This window comes from Drosophila rhopaloa, unplaced genomic scaffold (genome assembly GCF_018152115.1).
Source record: "Drosophila rhopaloa isolate 14029-0021.01 unplaced genomic scaffold, ASM1815211v1 contig_167, whole genome shotgun sequence".
Lineage (NCBI taxonomy): Eukaryota > Metazoa > Arthropoda > Insecta > Diptera > Drosophilidae > Drosophila > Drosophila rhopaloa.
Genome location: NW_025335047.1, coordinates 2267840 through 2286004, shown reverse-complemented (window position 1 = coordinate 2286004; position 18165 = coordinate 2267840). Strand labels below are relative to the sequence as shown.

Below are 18165 nucleotides of genomic sequence, written 5' to 3'. Positions count from 1 at the left end.
TAATATTTGTATTTCTGTTGAAATATTTTGTTATCCGATAGATACTAAAATAATGGAAACGGGACAAAATACAGCCCCACTAAAACGGGCAAGGGGCTGGGACGGAATAAACGTATCGCAGTCGGCCCATCGCCAAACCGAGAATAACTATTGGGCCCGTAGAGACAAATTTGACATTTGTTTCTTTGATGCGTTGCCATCGAAATTCTCTGTCCTCTTCGGCCTGATGCAAGTAATAAATTCAAGTTACCGCAAATTGTCCTTGTAATCGTAAGCAAGTCCAGCGTGAATTGTGGCCTTTTGCGTATCGAACCGCGTGAGACGAGCGTACGAAATTGGAAGCGAAGAAGGAAGAGGAGAGGGATCTCGAGCACCCAGCCATCCACGGGCCCCCAGTATTAGCAAGTGGTAACAGGGCCGCGTTTGCGTTTCGCCGGTGAGTCCAAAAAAGATAATGCAATCCCTTCCTGTATAAATAGTTATAAGTTATTCATAAGGCTAAGTCTGAGTGCGTGTTCGAGTTGGATTTACTCATGTGAACGCGGGACATGCATAAACAAAAAAATCAATACCATTCGCCTGCTAGCTACATGCATTTTTTTTTTTTTTTGGAGCTCGGTGTTTTACGGTTTCGTTTACGGATTTTACCTTGACCTCATCAATTGCAAGTGTGCACACCCAATATGATATATAACCCCCAAAATGTTTCAGCAAGTAGAACACAACTTGCTTAAAAAAAATAAATGGTAAAAATGTCGTGATGTCATTTTCTGACGTGTTTTCTCCTTTTTGGGACTTCTGTCGCATTGAAATCGACTATATGTATTATTATAATCGGGTCAGATAATAGGGCTCCTTTTGCTTTTATGCATATGTCGGCTTTCATTCCTATCTAAACTTTTTTGGGGGTTGTTCTACCCTGGCTGATAAGTAATGTCTGCCCAAACTGTTATTTTTACACCCTCAACGAGTTTGTTCCATAAAATGTCCTACAAACCAAAAAGAGAAAAACAGAATTTAATATTGAAAACAGAATTTAAGATCTATCCAACATTTTTTGTGATTAAGTAAAAACGTTGAATATCACTTCTTTATTTTTTGTTTATCAGAAAAAATGACGGATAGATTTTGAATTGTAAAACGGCATCCGAACTTTATATGCACATTTTACGGATACATACATACATACATACATACGTTAATCTGTAGAACCGGCAAAATAAAAAATACTTCACACAAAGCGTAAGATCTACAAAAATGCATCGGAAGCAATTGTCGCAATGTCGACAACTTGAATTCTCAGTTGGTTTTCTGCTTCTTTAAGCATATGTATGTGCTTTTTAAGGATTATTTTACTTAAATTTCTATAATGATATGGACAACCTCGACTATCTGATCGTTCTATGCATCAAAAACACACAAAAATAACTTATACCACATTTTTTAAAGAAAATAATAAAGATCTTGATCTTTAGACAATCTTGAAAGGTGCCAAAATAAAACTTTGTTTTATATTTAACACCATTAAGTGTGGCGATACCGCTCTTTTTCCCGATTCCTCTGATTTTTCAAATTAGGGCTCTTTTTTCGTTGCCAGTTAAAAACTTATTAGCTTATGAAGACGAAAAAACGGATATTATTTTGTTAAAGAATCCATTATTTCCAAAATATATATTTTTGAATTATTTCCTACGTAGTTTCTTCTACTAGGTATTCCCAAAAATATTGAACAATGGTCACCATTTTTGTTGCCACTAAACATCTAAATAATGTTTTACTTGTTTCGATTTTAGATTCAGACTTAAGCGAATCAAAAAATAAAATCATTTTGAAATTTTTCACCTAAAAAAACCAAACCTATACTAACACCCCTCGCTTACAAAATTAAAATGGTAATTGACTCCAGAAACAAGAGTTTGGAGTCAGTTTGGCAATTGAACTACCTGATTAAGAAAATTACTCCTACAATTATTTTTATGAATGCTTATTTTATTTTCTATCTCGAGTTCTGTGCAACCAACTACGTTCTTCGATTAAGTTTTCTCGTCCAGCTTAATATCTTCTTTTAGATCTCCATTAGGGCGAGAAAGCTGATTTAACTCTACACGATAATTTAAACGTACTAGTTACTAATTTAGAACCAAACGAGTCTATGAAACTGAAAAGTGTTTGAAAAATATTTCTCAAAGTTAAATTTTCTTAAGACCTCCTTTAAGAGAGCTACGTTATAAGTTACGTTTACCATCTTCTTTTTGAAACAGAACAAATCTTCCAAGTTCCGATCTGTTCTATTAAGCAAGAAATTGATGAAATTAAGAACATCTAAACAGATGTTAATATTCCCATTGTACTCACAAGTTCCAATAAACGACCCACATATCCCGCTCTGTGAATATACAATGCTTTAATCAAATCCTCTGCTTCTCATAACCACATAACAGAGCTGACTTTGTTGAATTAAAATGAATTCACTATTTGCAGATGAATTGTGCTATTGCTAGCTCAAAATTTTAGTGCATGCGGTCCAAAAATTATATTGCATAGTTATTAAACTTTCTTGTTGGCTAAATACTGTAACAAAAATGTTGTCGCTATGAAATGTTCAACAATATTTTTGACAATTCTATAATCCAAAATATAGAATTCGACTACAATTCGAATTCTGATTAATTTCTATATACTGCTGTTTCCCAATAGTTTAAGAAATTTAGTATTTAATTGCTGTTTTTAGAAAAATAGAACAACTGAATAGTATTTTAAGAGTAATATTTTGTTAATAATTGCTTAAATTTGATATAAAATCATTTTTTCCTTCAATTTTATAGCATCTCAATATCTGAAATCAAAACCAAAATCAAATTTGTATCGGTTGATACCCACAATCAAACCGAAATAAAGAATTACTTTCTGCGAGCCACATGACCATTAATTAATGTTTCAAGGTATTACAAACTCAAGATGGATACCAAAAACATGCAAAACAAACCCATGAATGGGTCTAGATTTATTGAGATGCTGTCAACAATATCATTGGAAGAAATATTAAAATTTGAGTTCCGTCTTAATCCAACCAAAAAATGGGAACTGTTGGTAACCCCCACAGATCCACTTTGGAAATACAATTGTAATATTTGCGGTGTTGTTCAGTACGGCGACAAGAATTTGTTTAGCCACCTTTGTGGTAAAAAACATAACGCTGTAATGGTAGCTGAACAGCAATTGCAAATAAGAATGAAGCCCATTGGAGGTCCACAGAAAGCGGTTTCAGAACCCATTAAAAAAGGTCCGAACCCCAATATGAATAACAACAAAAACGTATCTTCCCCCGTTGTGAAAAATTCCGTTGCTTCCAACAAAAATGTTGAAAACAAAAGTAATAGTACTAACACTACCGTCAAGCAGGAAGGTGGAAATTTAGCTGTGAAAGCTCAACCCACTCAACCCACTCAAAAGAAAAGTCCAGCTACGGGCGTTAACACTCAGAAAAAGCCTAACCCAAACACGGTTCAACAGGCTCAAAAGAATATACCGGGAAATGTTACACCCATTCAAAAGAATATTCAAGGAACTATTACATCGCCACAAAAAAATTTACCAACAGAAACTAATCCTCCAGCTCCAAAAAGTATTCCAGGAAATTCTCAACCTATTCAAAAAAATATTCCAGGAAACATTCAACCCATTAAAAAAAATACTTCAGGAAATCAACAACCCATCCCAAAAAATATTCCAGTTATTGGTGCGATTGCACAGAAAAAACCTAATTCAAGCACAGGAAATATTCAAGCAAAGAAAACTGTTGGTAATGTGGCCAACCCAAAGAATCCAGGGATCAAAAAGAGTCCACAAGCTACAACACCAAACTCAACAGCTCCGTCAAACATTTCAAAGAATTTGGGAAGTCCTGCTACCAAAACAACGGGCACTGTGGCTAATTCCACGCCAAAACCTGTTCAAAACTCGCAGCCCCCATCAAAAGTTCAGCCTCAAACACAACTACAGCCTAAAACAAAGCCACAGGCAGCAAAAACTGTCCAGAATACAAAACCGAACAATGCGGACTTTGCTGGCAACAAGCTAAATAATCCAGACATAGTAAAGAATCCTCTTTCCACAAAAATTACTTGTGTTCCGCTTGCCAAGCTTATCTGCTCTACTCCAGAGCCTGAAGCGGACCCCGATGTCATAATTATTGATGATCAACCAAAAGAACAGTCAAAGGAAAAGCCACAGGAACAACCAAAAGAAAAGCCAAAAGAAAAGCCAAAAGAAAAGCCAAAAGAACAGCCAAAAGAACATCCAAAAGAGTTTAGAAAGCAACCGGAGACTCCGAAAAATATACCGATTCAAACAATGAAGCCGAACACCTCGAGTGCGGCCAAAAAGCCAAACAAAAACGTTGCGCCTCCCGTTCGTCCTAATATCAATAGGGTATTACCTTCTTACGTGGCTGCTCCCAAGGATTTCGCACCAGCTAGATCCAGTAGTGGCACATTTGAATCCCGGAGTCAAAGCCACGTAATGGGTCTCGTCGGAGTTGAGTACGTTTTGAAAATAGTACGCAACTTGTCCGATAGAAATGCCAGATACCAATGCTGCTTATGTGAGATCACTGCTGATGAGCAATCGATGCACAACCATTTGCTGGGCTACAACCATCGTCTTAAGTATTTCGACAAGCATTTTCCGACTGCAATGCGTCAGTACCGTCAGTATGTGTCCCGTGTGCCGGAGGGTGAGGTCTGCAAAATAATGATGCCCATTTTTGACAAGCTTGCCATGGCTATTGAAACCCATCACGGTCGAAAAACTGCCCATCTGTGCTATGAACATCTGTATGCCAAAGATCGCCAAGAGTTGTTCTCCCAGGTGTATAATAGAAAGCATTCGTCGGAAAAGGTGGGCCCTTCGTTTACCCACGTCGTTAACGCCGAAGAGGTTGATGAGTTAATCGAAAAAGCTCGAAGCAACGTAGCCTTAATGAACGTGGAAAACCCGAATCCCTATTTCCTTCCATCATATGCATCTCAGGGTCTGGGTAATTATATGGGCTACCAAAATGCGCCGGCTGAAAAACTATCACTGCCTGTTGACGATGAAACGCACAAGCGAATGGTTGATAACTTCCTTAGGGACACCCGTCAGAATTCGGGCGAGGTCCCGAAGTCCCGAAATCTAAAGCGAAACCGTTCACGATCCAAATCGCCAGAGCAAAGGAAGCGGGTTACCCAGAAGAGGCATTGGAATGTGGAGCGCAGGTCGGTGTCGCCTTTGCGAGATGGGGATCTGTGGCAGGCCTACCGTCACATGGTCGATCTCAAGGTGCGTGAGCTAAACGTGTCCTTTGACCAATACAAATCCGACCCGGAACAGCATCCGAGCTATCAGTCCGAGTGGCAAATGTTCTGGAAACGGCGCAAGGATGAACTTATACAAGCTGGCATCAATCATCGTTCATATAACTTCCAAAACGAGTGGATTCACTTCTTTAATGCGCGCATCGAAGAATTGTACAATCAAGATATTGAAAATATAAAAATAAAATGTCGTGAGAGGCTGTGTTTGCCAATGACCAACAATGAATTGACCAACGAAAAGTATCACGTTCATTTGCCCAAAGCAGATGGTCCCGAATCGAGAAAATCGGGAGGAACTACAGGTCCGGAAAAAATGTCCGTGGATGAGGAGCCTCCGAATGTGATCCATGTGCTTCGTCTTTTAACTGCTTTGGAAGATTACCTTGGAAGTTTGGGTCGCTTTATTACCGAAATGCTAGTAAAGGCTTTGCAAACCCAAAAGATTTATCCAGAAAAGGTCCAATCTTTAATTTTAACCACGGAAAACTGTGCTATTTTGGAGACGGTAAAAGAAAAGTTTACGGGTCTCTTGATCTCCCAAATATATGATCCTGCCACGGAAAGGGCATTAAAGAAAGCCGTTAATGATACCGAACTTTTGCTTCAAGAAGCCGCTAAATACAACCATCCAAAACGTATCTTACAGTCTGCTGAGAAGCCGGATTTGCCAATAGCTAACCAAAATTCGTATCAGAACGAAAAACCTTTGGATAAAACTGAGCTTGCGGCAAAGCTGGCTTCATCTTTGGTCTCTCAAGGCAAAACATCTATTAATCGTGAGGAACTTCAGAAAATACTTCAAGTATATACGCTAATAGAGCAGAAGAAACGCCAGGAAGTTCCTTCTACCAGTTCGGTAAATCCAGTGCCTAGCACTTCCAATAACTTGGCCCAGAACTCAAATAACAATGGTAACTTGTTGACACAACACTCAGCTAGAAATTCAAACGTTGCGAATAATGCAAACAACGTTAACAACTCGACCAGTATGTATACTGGTCAAAACTACTCCGGAAATGTGGCTCGCTTTAACAACCAACAAAACACTAACAAACCTAACACCTTGAACGCGTATCCGACTGATCGTGGATTTGGATCCGGCGGATATCAAAACAATCAATTTGGATCTGGAGGATTGGGAATGAATGCAAGCAGCGTTTTGCGAAACGACCTTACTTCGTCGTCGCTTTTCAACTTCAACACCAACTTGAACCCAGCATACAACAACCTTAACCGGAGGAATAATTTTTAAATGGTAGTCCTTAAATTGAATAGACTTAAACGAAATTTACATGAAAACCTATCTTTATTATAACATGTATTCACAACATTTTCAAATTAGCTACATTCATTCAAAATTTGTACAACATTTGAACAATGTAATGTAAATAAATCGATATCATAATTGAAAATATTTTTCTTAATTATATTAAATAATCGGAAAAAATAGTTCGTAAGCCATGCGTTTTTAAAATAAAGATTTTTCTAGAATATCAAGAATGTTGTTTTTTTTTTGTATTTTTTAATAACGATAATTTTTTTATATCCAGAAACTATTTTAGATCCTTTCTTTCTCAAAGAAAAAATTTGGAAAAGTTATGTTTACATTTTTTTCAACTGTACATTTTTGTTTATTTATAATATGTTTAATATAAATAATGTGTAATTGGAGTTAACAGAAAAACAACAATAAGCATATTAAAAGTTAGTAGCTTTCATTGTTAACTTGAATCAAAATTTAAAAGTATTTTGTGATTATCTTGAAGCCCTATTCCATAAATTTGTAAATCATAAAACCAGTTAAGGGGAAAAGATGATGACGATATTTTTATCTGAAGATTCGGTCAATTGGATTTTAAAACTAGAACTGTAAGCCAGTACCCATAAGCGCATGGATTATTTCTATACAAATACGAAGGAACGAACACATACTTTTCCGGCCATTCAGAGAAACCTAAGTTTGGATGAAAGTGTATTGAAAAGGATAACAACTTTAAATGAGAGTGTTGACTTGTCGCTTGTTAAGGTATGTTATATACCTTCCTCAATAATTCTCACCATAAAGGATGAAACGCTCGACGTGGGAAAAGTATTGCCATAAAAACTGTGAATCGATGGAAAACTGACCAAGCCCTTTGTCTTAAGACAAATTTAATTCGCTCCCTTCGCGAATCCCCTTGCTGAGGGGTGCACTACGTTGTAGAAAAAGGTACGAATTTAAAAAAAGTTGTTACATACTTGATTTACATAATTATAGCGATTTATAACTAGGAAAAAAAATATTTCTTAAAAGCCACTGTAGCTTAAAAAAAATTTTTGCACTGAAGGATATCAGTTAATAAAGTAAAATTTGCTGTATTAGACAGCCTACCTGTCACAAAGATTGGAGATACTCCATAAAAGTGGATTTCATTTCTTTTAGAATTGTTTTAAAGTGTACATTTTATTAATTTATTAATAGTATTTGCTCAAGAGTTATTTCTTAAGCTCATGCAGATAAATTGTATAACTTTGCTGAAAGTCAACTATTTTCTACAGCTGGCATACAAATGATAGAGGGAACTACTAAGTTTAACTTCGTTGTTATTAGGAATTATAGAGTTTTCTTTACTCAATTTCGGACGGATCCTGTGAGTCTTATCCAAATCTTTTCTGTCCGTCTACTTAGAATTTTATTTTCAATAATTTCAAATTTATGTGTCCCCTTAATTTTAAGCATTGCTCTTTTACATGAATTATAAAAAGTAATATTTTTAAATTTGTTTATATTTTACCCTTTCAGAAATCGTTATGCCTTCTTCATTATGTGAAGCTCTCACGAATTCTTCGTAAGTTCTGCAATTATTCTTAAGAATTTATTTTTCATTATATTACTATATATTTTGTTTATTAAAAATAATATATTTTTTCTTTTGCATTGTAGAATAAATTTTGATTATCAAAAAGAAGATGATTGGATTACGAGTGGAAAACTGGGCTCACGCGAAGCTGTTTTGGTCTTTAGAACGAACATTCTCAATCCAAAAATCCGCAAGACATTGTCTGAGAAGTCCTCTGCGCAAGCGCTATCGGAGACTAAGGATAATAAGGAGGAGGAGACCGTTCTATGCCAAAAGGATAACAAAAATGAGCAAAAAGGATCCACTTCTTCAGAACCAAGTAACAAGGAAGCTCTAAGCGGTTCCACGCAGCAAAAGATTTATTTATTGAAAAAAACGCAACAATGTGATAAATCGGATAAATTAACCTTTTCTAGCCCTTTTAAGAAGATACTTAACCGATATTCCTCGAGTGATACGTCCATTTCAAGTGAAGGTGAAGAGCCTGCACGTAGTAGTGAAAGCAAATCGCGTGTACTTAAAACCAGTCAGAATACCATAAATATTAAATTAGCTGAAGATATATCGAAGGAAAGTGGATATGAATCCATGACGCCTGCCAAATCCGTTTCAAATACTGAAGTAAGTGAGGAAGATCCGGAGGTGACGAGCGAAGATGACGACGAAAATGGAATTAACATGCCTGCCTTTAAACTCAAAATTACCTACAAATTCCATCAAACGGAAACCAAGTTGCTAAGAAAGCTCTTCAATGTCCATGGCCTTACAGAAATTCAGGGTGAAAGTAATAACTTTAATTTACTTTGGACTGGTGTTCATATGAAATTAGACATTGTCAGAAATTTGGCGCCTTATCAGAGAGTTAATCATTTTCCTAGGTACTTGTTCACATATTGGTATTCAGATTTGTATTAACTTTATTTAACATTTTCAGGTCCTACGAAATGACCCGAAAAGACAGGCTTTATAAAAACATTGAACGAATGCAACACCTTCGTGGAATGAAACACTTTGATATTGTGCCACAAACTTTTGTCCTGCCCATAGAATCCCGAGATTTAGTAGTAGCACATAACAAGCATCGAGGCCCGTGGATAGTAAAACCAGCGGCATCTAGTCGAGGAAGGGGAATATTTATTGTTAATTCGGTAATTATAAAAAGCTTTCTTCGATTTAAAATGATTAATCAAATTCAATTATTTCAGCCTGATCAAATTCCCCAGGATGAGCAGGCAGTGGTATCCAAGTATATAGTGGACCCACTGTGCATTGATGGTCACAAATGTGATTTAAGGGTTTACGTCCTAGTGACGTCCTTCGATCCCCTTATTATTTACCTATTCGAGGAGGGCATCGTGAGGTTGGCCACAGTCAAATACGATAGACATGCGGATAATCTGTGGAACCCATGCATGCACCTCTGCAATTATAGCATTAACAAATACCATTCTGATTACATAAGGAGCTCCGATGCTCAGGATGAGGATGTGGGCCATAAGTGGACGTTGTCGGCCCTTTTAAGGCACCTAAAACTCCAGAGTTGTGATACACGGCAGCTAATGCTTAATATAGAAGATTTAATTATAAAGGCTGTCCTAGCCTGTGCTCAGTCTATTATTTCCGCCTGCAGAATGTTCGTTCCCAACGGCAACAACTGCTTTGAACTGTATGGATTCGACATATTGATAGACAATGCATTGAAGCCATGGCTACTAGAAATCAATCTATCGCCGTCAATGGGTGTGGATAGTCCTTTGGACACCAAGGTTAAGTCATGCCTAATGGCCGACCTGTTGACGTGCGTGGGTATCCCAGCCTATAGTCCAGAAATGCGATCTCATTACGACCAGAAATGGTCGCGTTTCCGCAGTTCAAGCTGCCAAAGGCAGGCAACATTTCCCAGTGTCTCGCAGAAGACCAAGAAGTCGAAGAAGAAGGGAGCTGCCATTAATCTTAATTTAACCGGCGAGGAGCAGCGCATCTTGCGCAATGCTCGCCTACAGTATTCCCGTCGTGGCGGATTCGTACGCATCTTTCCCACGGATGACTCTATGCAGCGGTATGGTAACTTCCTAGATTCTGCTAATGGCATTCCAATTTCCACACCGACTGTACAAAGTCAGACATTCCAAACGCCGATTATACAGCACAACTACAACCAGATGCTTCACCAAAATTTATACTGCAAGGATGGCAGGCAAAGGCAGGACGACAATTCGGAGGCAGACCGCATTTGGCAATACGAGAGGGCCTTGGAGACCGATTCAGAGATACCTTTCGTGAAGAAGCCCGCAGTGGAAAAGTGCGAGGTGGAAGGGCGGAGGTTGCGCAAGGTGATGCTCAAGAAGATCTCCAATGGATCCGAGCTGACCCCATTTCAAGCGCGACAGACTTTCAGTTTATACTTGGAATCGGTTTTGCGGCGCCTAACCGAAGATCCGAAAGACATTCACGAGAAGATAATACTCAAGTTTCTAAACAAGTTCGGAGGATCTGTGAAGCCGCCAGTCATGTTCAGGAACATGCAGAACATCAAGGTGGCCAGCAAGGCCCGCTCGGCAATGGTGGCCAAGCTATTGGGCGACTTCCTGGAGAACTACAAACGGGACACTGAGGCCTATGTGGACTCGTTCGACCACTTTGGGATGATACCATCCAGTGCCTACAATCAATTTTTAATGCACGGACAAGAGTCCGATCTGGAGGCAGTACTGACGCTTCACACCAATGTTACCGGGATCATGCCCTTCCTGTACAATCGATGTGGTCTGTCGGTGCCACCCACTCCCCCGATTCCTTCTGGCTTGTACGGGTTTCTGAGAGCCCTGCCCTCCATGGTGACATCCTCGGGAATGGCCAGGGAGCTTAGCAAGTACGATGGTTATTTCAAGAACTACGACAAGGAGAAGGTATTTCTATGAGGGAGATTTGAAATTATATAGCTAATTTGTCAAGCTTTTGTCCAGTCATCCTATGGTAGTAAGTCTAAATATTTTTGTAATCAAATTTTCGCATTAAGGCAGAGGCTTAAATAAATAAATAAATATCGACAAACAACGATTACTTAATGTAATTTTTGAAACGCTTTATAAAGAATGAAATAGCTTTTTAAATATTAAAAAAGGTCAAATTTTTCAGCCTACACAACTCATAGCTTTAAAATATAATATAATATACTTTCTACGCCAAAGATATATGAAATTGACACTTCGAAAATAAATGTGAAATGCACAAATCTTAACAACCGCATTTGGACTTATTTGTTGGAAGGAGATGCATTTTATGTAGGATAACCTGCATATTATTTATTTGGTTTGGATGAATTTTCTAATTTAGTTGCGAAAGATGCCAAAAGGTGGCGATCAAAAGGATTTACTGCAGATCATTAAAACACATACATATTTGTATTTTCTTTTATATTAAATGTAAATAATGATTAGAGTGAATTATACATTATCAGATATTACTGTTGTTGATTCTGAAATTTAAAAGTCAAAAAGGACCCTTGTTAAAAAAAATCTAGAAAAAAAAAATCATTTGTACAAAATTTATTAGGAAATATGGTGAGAAATATTAACCTTCTTTTCGGTAAAATAAATCTGGCAAATTTTGTCCTCTAACTCCGTAGTGCCAGAATGGACATACAAATATGGAAAAGCTTTTACAGGGACTCTATGTGTTACTAAAGCTTTTTGATGTAGCTTTTGAGAGAATAAACGAGTGTTGCCAGTGGTCATTTCATTTCCTTTTTTGGCAGCAAAGTGAATTTCTTGTTAAATAAATGTAAAGCTAAAATTAAATAAATTTTCTCTCGATTTTTGGACTTTACAAACCCATTAATCTTTTGATCGAGCATACGCTTATCTGTGCTTGTAGATCTCTGGAGACAAATGTGCGGTGAGCAACCAATTGGTATTGATTAATTCCCCCTCAATAAATAAATATATTTTTGGAACTTTCTGCAGTGCTTATCAGAAATCCCCGAACCCCCGCAGTACAAATACACATGCGTAAAAACATATGCCTATGAACGAGCTCGAAGAAAGTAATAGAATTTTCAGAAACAAATCCAAACAATGACAGCTGATTCCAGTGCACGTAATGTTTTTCGAAAGAATGGCGTTGCCGGCTTGGGCAACAACGGTCATGGTCGAAATCTTATTACGACAGCGAATCCATCAGGCGGGAGTAGCGCCTCCCTGCTCCAGAAGCAGTTGTCCTTTAAAACACCCGTCGGCTCGAAGCAAATGGGCAAATCCGATGAAATCGAAATGATAGACAGCTCAAACATCGAAAACTTCAATACCCGATATAATAAGGTACATAAGTAGTTTCCTAGTTGTATAGTCTTCTAGATTAAAATGATAATTTAAGATTTATATTTTATAACGACAAATTTATATTTACAATTATACTTTAAGGTGACGCAAATATTTTAAACCATTTTAAAACCAATTCAATTGAAAATTCACATAATTGACAGGCCACACTGCGTATGAGCTATTTATGTATTCCTTCCATTAAATTAAGATCTTTACAAAAGTTTCTTGATAATTTCAATAATATATTATTATACCCGAATTATTGGAAAAGCAACATTTTTTTACTAAAACTATAAATCTAGATTGATTGGCAACACTGCGTATGAGCAATTAAATTCAGATCATTGCAAAAGTTTCTTGATAGCTTCAAATAATAAGTCAATACTATTAAACTGGATCAGAATTATTGGGAAACCAACATTTATTTTACTATAACAAAAACTTTATAATACTTTATTGTTAAAAAAATAAATGATGGAGTATGTTTTCAATTGTAGAACAGCATCATTGGATGGATATGCTGCGCACCATGCATTTGGCTGCGAACATCGGCAGCGGTGCACAAAATGGCCATCACCTCGGCCACATTATTGGTGACCACATTACTGGTGGCATCGCCCATTCTATTCTTGATAAGCACGGCACCCTCACCTCTCCCGAGAGATTGCTACATGGACGGAGATCGGTGCTCGCCCGCCGTCTCAACCCCGCCGGAGTGCACGGATCCCATTTGCGAAGCGGTGGCCTCCAGCATTCAAGCCAGGCTCAATTGGAACAAGGACCCGTGCACGGAGTTCAAGAAGTTCAGTTGTTGGCGCAACACCCGAAATAAAAATATAACAAACCTCATTGAAATGGGAAACTCCCAGAAAAGCGTTGATTCACAAATGCTGTGTAAGATTTCTCATCCCACACTTGTATACATGCTATTAAAAATTATTTTTTTTGCAGATCTTTTTCAGAACAAGATAATGAACGACAGCTTTAATGTATTGCACAATTTGTACGAAAGCTGCCTGCAGCAAACAACTAACTCAACTATTATGCACAGGATATTCGATTCCTTGGGCGGATATCTACCTGTTGGCTCCGTGGGACCTTCGACTATAGCACCTTTGATAGCAAAGATTTATGATCTCGGTCCTAGCCCATTAGTAGACTTATATTATGATCTAAGCTACGGAAGAAGGCCGCACATTCTTCTAATTATCAGTGGACCCAGCACATCGTCAACTATTCTTGAGGTATGTTTAACCACTGTAATGGAGAATATATTAAACATAAATATATTATTGAAAATGTATTTAGCGTAAAATACGTTGGATGAGCCCCAAAGCACCGCCCAGTCGTATTCGACAAGGGCTACCAAAACTGTTAGCCGATTTAATTGAAAATTTTCTACCGTATTTTGTGTCATACGCTCAAAGAGTATCTGAGAAGGATACTATTTTTGAATTCATTAAGGACCTAAACAAGGTAAGTTTAATATAACTAATTCATGAAGGACAAAAACGAAAGGTCCTATTTTTCAGCTTCAAGTCGAGCACTCTCGCCGAGGATTTTGGGATAGTACTGTATTATATAATGTATCCAGTCTACAAGACTTGTACCCAGTTGTAAGTATCTTAATAAATATAGGTTATCCGAAAATAATAATATATTATTTATTCCAGCTAAATTGGACACTGTTAATCCCACAGAACTGGAGTGGACCCATCGTTGTTAGGAATAGTGATTATCTAAAAGCCTTAGAATATTTTCTTACAAAGTACCCAACTAGAGTTGCACACAATTCACTGCTATTGCTGAGCGCTTTAGAAATATTGCCCAGGGATCATCCAAGTCCCGAGGTGTGCACGCGATCTACAATGTGGGCTTTACCCGAACTGTCATCGTCCTTATATATTGCTCAACACTCCTCCGAAGATTTAAAGGACACAACCAAACGAGTGAGTATGCTATGATAATATGCTAGGTTTAAGGACTAATCCCTTGAATATTTCAGGCTGAGATAATTTTTAAATCTCTAAAAGCACATTTAAAGAGAGCGCCTTCGTTGAAAGGAGCTGCTCTAGTCAAACTATCAGCATTAAAGATCCAGTCACAGACCTGGGAGGGATTCTCAAACACAACGGATTTATTAAAGACTCTTCAAACTTTGGACATAACCGCAGAATGCTGGTTTCAAAACATTTTAGAGATATACAAGAAGAACAAAATGGAAGCAAATGATATAAGCTTGAACGGAGGATCCCACGATGCGTATGTGTATTATTCACTTTATAATAATATCCAAGTTTTTACTCCTTTTCTTTATTACAGTTGGGCATACCCCATTGTGTCAACCATATTTTATGATACGTTGAGCCACTCAATCGGTCTGTATTAATTAGAAGTACCACTCACTGTATACTATAATATTTACGTAAATATTTGCAGTTGTCCCATTATCTGTCATACTCATACCGTATTTTAATACTGTGTTGCCTCCATATTTGCATTATGCTTCTGTTGGTGTTTCCATTGCAAAAGAGATTTTGCGATCCATCACAAAATCGTTCGACGAAAAGGCAATGCGTTGTGTTCCGCATTCTGTAAATATATTCTCGAACTATAGCCGAATGGATATTCTGATACATTCAGGAGGAATGCAGATTTCATACCACTCAATGCTTTCGTTAACTGGTCCTATTAAAGGAATGGCCAGACTACCTGGCCTTAATTTAACGCCGACCCAAATCTTCTTTTTAGTTTCCGCTCAGGAGCTTTGTGCTGAATCGAACTACCTGGGCATCGATACAAACGCTCCCGAGTTTGATAATATGTGAGTTTATAAAATATACCTCTTAATATTTAATATTCTATATATATTTTATACTATTCAGATTGGGTTGGCTCGTTGCCCAGGGTGGAAGTGCGACTGAAGTTTTCAAATGTCCATCGGGATCTATGATCAATATACAAAAAACCTGCAATGTGCTTTAAATATTATTTGATCGTCACCTTCGAATATTTACTTTGTCTACGATCCGAATACAGTTTAAATATTGTAGCTTTAGAGACTTACCTATTAGTATTGTTTTAATTTGAGATGTAAAATGTATATTTTCAATAAATATACTGTTAATAAACTGTTGGTTTATATTTAAATCGTAAGACTATTTGGGATCTCATCAAATCAAGTTGGCCTGCTAAATAATTTTCAAAAAAAAGGAATAAATACAAATTTTAATAAAATGAGAAAGCAAACAGCTCTTATTTCAATATATGGAATTATCAATTATCTATTGATTGCTTTAGCTATAAGTGAAAAAGAATTGAATATACCCGATAATATGAATGCGATTCTAATCAAATGTCCTAAAAGTAGCTCAAACCAATCATGCGAGACGCAGTTGATTATAAATATTCATATGAATCCAAGCTTCGACGTGGATAATGCGGATAAGTTTTGGGTAGTCGATAAAGTTTATGAACCATCTAAAGGAACGATTTCAAAAATAATATCTCCATATTTAATAGTCGTCAGCAGAGGCGAGCCTGTTGTTATGTACCCCCTTCAGTTTTTAAAAGTCTGTAAAATGCAAAGTTTCTAACGTTTCATATGAGAGTAATATATCTCTTTGATCTTAGGCAATAAATCATGATGAAATCAGAAAGAAGCCCTTAGAAGAAGTAACTGATAATAAGGATACTGATGGTTCCGCATCTTGCCACCTTGAACAAAATTTCGTAGAACAAGAAATGGGAAATAAATCAAGATGTGAGTCACCAAATGCTTTTTTGGGCTTTTATAATCTAAATTTTATTTTAGTAAAAAGGAATAACCGCCTAGGCTATTCCAGGGGAAAATCAATAGTATCACACTTTCTCGTTAACGAAAAGCACGATAAACCAAGACAAGTTTGGAATAGTGAGAAGAAAGTTAATAATCAACCTCCAAAGGACATTTCGAGCCTAGGACTAATTCAAGTTATGGATCCAATGTTTAAAAAAAGTAATTATATTTTTTTAAGGTTTGATTATGTTGTTTTAAATATCTTCTGTTGCAGGCCACTTGGAAACCCCTATACAGTTTTCGCATTTAAATAAAGATATAGGTAACGAATATGATAGGCAGGGAAAAATAATTAAGTCGCATCAAAGCTATGATCAGGACATGAAATTCGATGATCGATTGGGGAATAATCAAATTGAAAGCGAACAAAATGAAGATTTAAAGAATAACGCCTTAGACGACAATGAAATACGATTTTTTAATAAGGTACATTAAAGAATCTAATAGTTTTCAATACAACATTTAAATTTGTTCTTTTACGTAACTCAGGATATAAAAAACCAAAAGGATCAACATAGGGAAGAAGAATATAAACCTCACAAAAACTCCGAGTTTGAATCTGTACCCGATTTTCTTTTGTAAGTTTTAATTTTGTTGTAAAGATGAAAATATACAAATTTGTTTATAATTAGATATGATCAGATGTCAGAGGCTGAAAAAAAGAAACATGTGCAGGAAAAAATGGAACATGAATTTAAATCACCTGGGAATGATTTTTCATTTGGAAAAAATTATGAAGATATTCATTTGAAGTCATCTACTAATAGTCTTTCCGATACAAGTGACTTTTTACATAAACATGAATATGAGGACTTCAATAATAATTATTTTCCGCAAAAAAAGGAAAACGAAAAAAATAATTTAATGACACATGTTAAAGGTCAATCAAATGAATATGATTTTACCCTTGAAAGTAAAAATGAAAATAAATTGTTTACGTCACCGAATAATGATCCTATCAATGTAAATGATTTTTCAGAAGCAAGTAAGAACTTTAATATCAAGCCTTTGGTAAATGATTTTTCTCATGAAAGGGACAATGAACAAAATAAGTTTAATGTGCCAGATTCTTATGAATATTCACAGAAAAGCAAAAAGGATAATTTTATTTTTGGGGGACCAGTTAATTATAAATCCAGTGTCAAAGATTTTCCACGTGGAGGGGAAAATAAAAAATATAGTTTTTCCGATGTAAATGGATTTTCAAATGAATTGCATAAAACTAACTTAAATTTTAAGCCGGAAAAGATGAACAACCTTGACAATAGTATATCTAATGTTAATGATTTCGAAAGTGATAAAGAAAAACTGAATTATAATAAACCTCTGTACAGAAACAATGAATTTCCACTTGAAAGAAAATCGGAATATTCAAATGTACCGGTAAGCAATTTTAATGACTTTTCGTGGGCCCAAACAAATGCTGGAACCGATAGCCTCTTTTCTATTGTAAACCACCATATGAAACAAAAACTGCCAAGTGAGTTGAAATTATTTTATATTAAATTATCGTATATAAAAATGTACAATTGAAATTATAGCTAATTTTGATTTTGTGAGCCAAAATGATTTGAATTCAAAATATTTTTCGCCAGATGTAAATGGTTATTCACGTGGAATAAATTCAAACTATTTAAATTTTAAAGCAGAAAATCCGTATGATCTTGGCAATAGTCTATCCAATGGATATGATTTCGCAAATAAAAAATATTCAGATGATTTATACCATACCCAAACGATAAAACCGTTTTCAACCTTCCCAAAAACCAATTATTACAGACCGCGAAGTGTAAAAAGAATAAAACGAA

The 18165-nt window shown here is 36.4% G+C and overlaps 4 protein-coding genes across 4 annotated transcripts; all 4 read left to right on the top strand.

The window, feature by feature from the left end:
- Positions 1 to 322: 322 nt before the first annotated feature.
- On the top strand, positions 323 to 11438 carry LOC108045667 (tubulin polyglutamylase TTLL13). Its single transcript, XM_017125056.2, has 5 exons — positions 323 to 436; positions 8140 to 8185; positions 8281 to 9075; positions 9132 to 9345; positions 9403 to 11438. Exons 2-5 carry the CDS (start codon positions 8148 to 8150, stop codon positions 11116 to 11118), a joined length of 2763 nt encoding a protein of 920 aa, XP_016980545.1. The 5' UTR covers positions 323 to 436; positions 8140 to 8147; the 3' UTR covers positions 11119 to 11438.
- Positions 324 to 6769, top strand: LOC108045666. The gene is made up of 2 exons (XM_017125054.2): positions 324 to 436; positions 2826 to 6769. Exon 2 carries the CDS (start codon positions 2959 to 2961, stop codon positions 6607 to 6609), a length of 3651 nt encoding a protein of 1216 aa, XP_016980543.2. The 5' UTR covers positions 324 to 436; positions 2826 to 2958; the 3' UTR covers positions 6610 to 6769.
- Positions 11439 to 11940: 502 nt separating the features above from the next.
- LOC108045624 lies at positions 11941 to 15644 on the top strand. Its single transcript, XM_017125007.1, has 11 exons — positions 11941 to 12094; positions 12163 to 12516; positions 13017 to 13413; positions 13471 to 13763; positions 13828 to 13995; positions 14052 to 14135; positions 14193 to 14468; positions 14525 to 14781; positions 14842 to 14897; positions 14959 to 15343; positions 15405 to 15644. The coding sequence occupies exons 2-11, from the start codon at positions 12274 to 12276 to the stop codon at positions 15502 to 15504; spliced, it is 2259 nt and encodes a 752-aa protein (XP_016980496.1). The 5' UTR covers positions 11941 to 12094; positions 12163 to 12273; the 3' UTR covers positions 15505 to 15644.
- Positions 15645 to 16678: 1034 nt separating this feature from the next.
- LOC123037498 lies at positions 16679 to 18150 on the top strand. Its single transcript, XM_044458536.1, has 4 exons — positions 16679 to 16783; positions 16847 to 16935; positions 16990 to 17138; positions 18137 to 18150. Exons 1-4 carry the CDS (start codon positions 16679 to 16681, stop codon positions 18148 to 18150), a joined length of 357 nt encoding a protein of 118 aa, XP_044314471.1.
- Positions 18151 to 18165: the final 15 nt, after the last annotated feature.

Coding starts and splice junctions, on each gene's coding strand:
- LOC108045666 (XM_017125054.2), top strand. CDS start 2,959: ATGGATACCAAAAACATGCAAAACAAACCCATGAATGGGTCTAGATTT.
- LOC108045667 (XM_017125056.2), top strand. CDS start 8,148: ATGCCTTCTTCATTATGTGAAGCTCTCACGAATTCTTC. Junction 8,186..8,280: donor GAAGCTCTCACGAATTCTTC/GTAAGTTCTGCA, acceptor TTTGCATTGTAG/AATAAATTTTGATTATCAAA. Junction 9,346..9,402: donor GAATATTTATTGTTAATTCG/GTAATTATAAAA, acceptor CAATTATTTCAG/CCTGATCAAATTCCCCAGGA.
- LOC108045624 (XM_017125007.1), top strand. CDS start 12,274: ATGACAGCTGATTCCAGTGCACGTAATGTTTTTCGAAAGAATGGCGTT. Junction 13,414..13,470: donor CGTTGATTCACAAATGCTGT/GTAAGATTTCTC, acceptor TTTTTTTTGCAG/ATCTTTTTCAGAACAAGATA. Junction 14,898..14,958: donor TACGTTGAGCCACTCAATCG/GTCTGTATTAAT, acceptor AAATATTTGCAG/TTGTCCCATTATCTGTCATA.
- LOC123037498 (XM_044458536.1), top strand. CDS start 16,679: ATGAAATTCGATGATCGATTGGGGAATAATCAAATTGAAAGCGAACAA. Junction 16,784..16,846: donor AAATACGATTTTTTAATAAG/GTACATTAAAGA, acceptor TACGTAACTCAG/GATATAAAAAACCAAAAGGA. Junction 16,936..16,989: donor TCTGTACCCGATTTTCTTTT/GTAAGTTTTAAT, acceptor GTTTATAATTAG/ATATGATCAGATGTCAGAGG.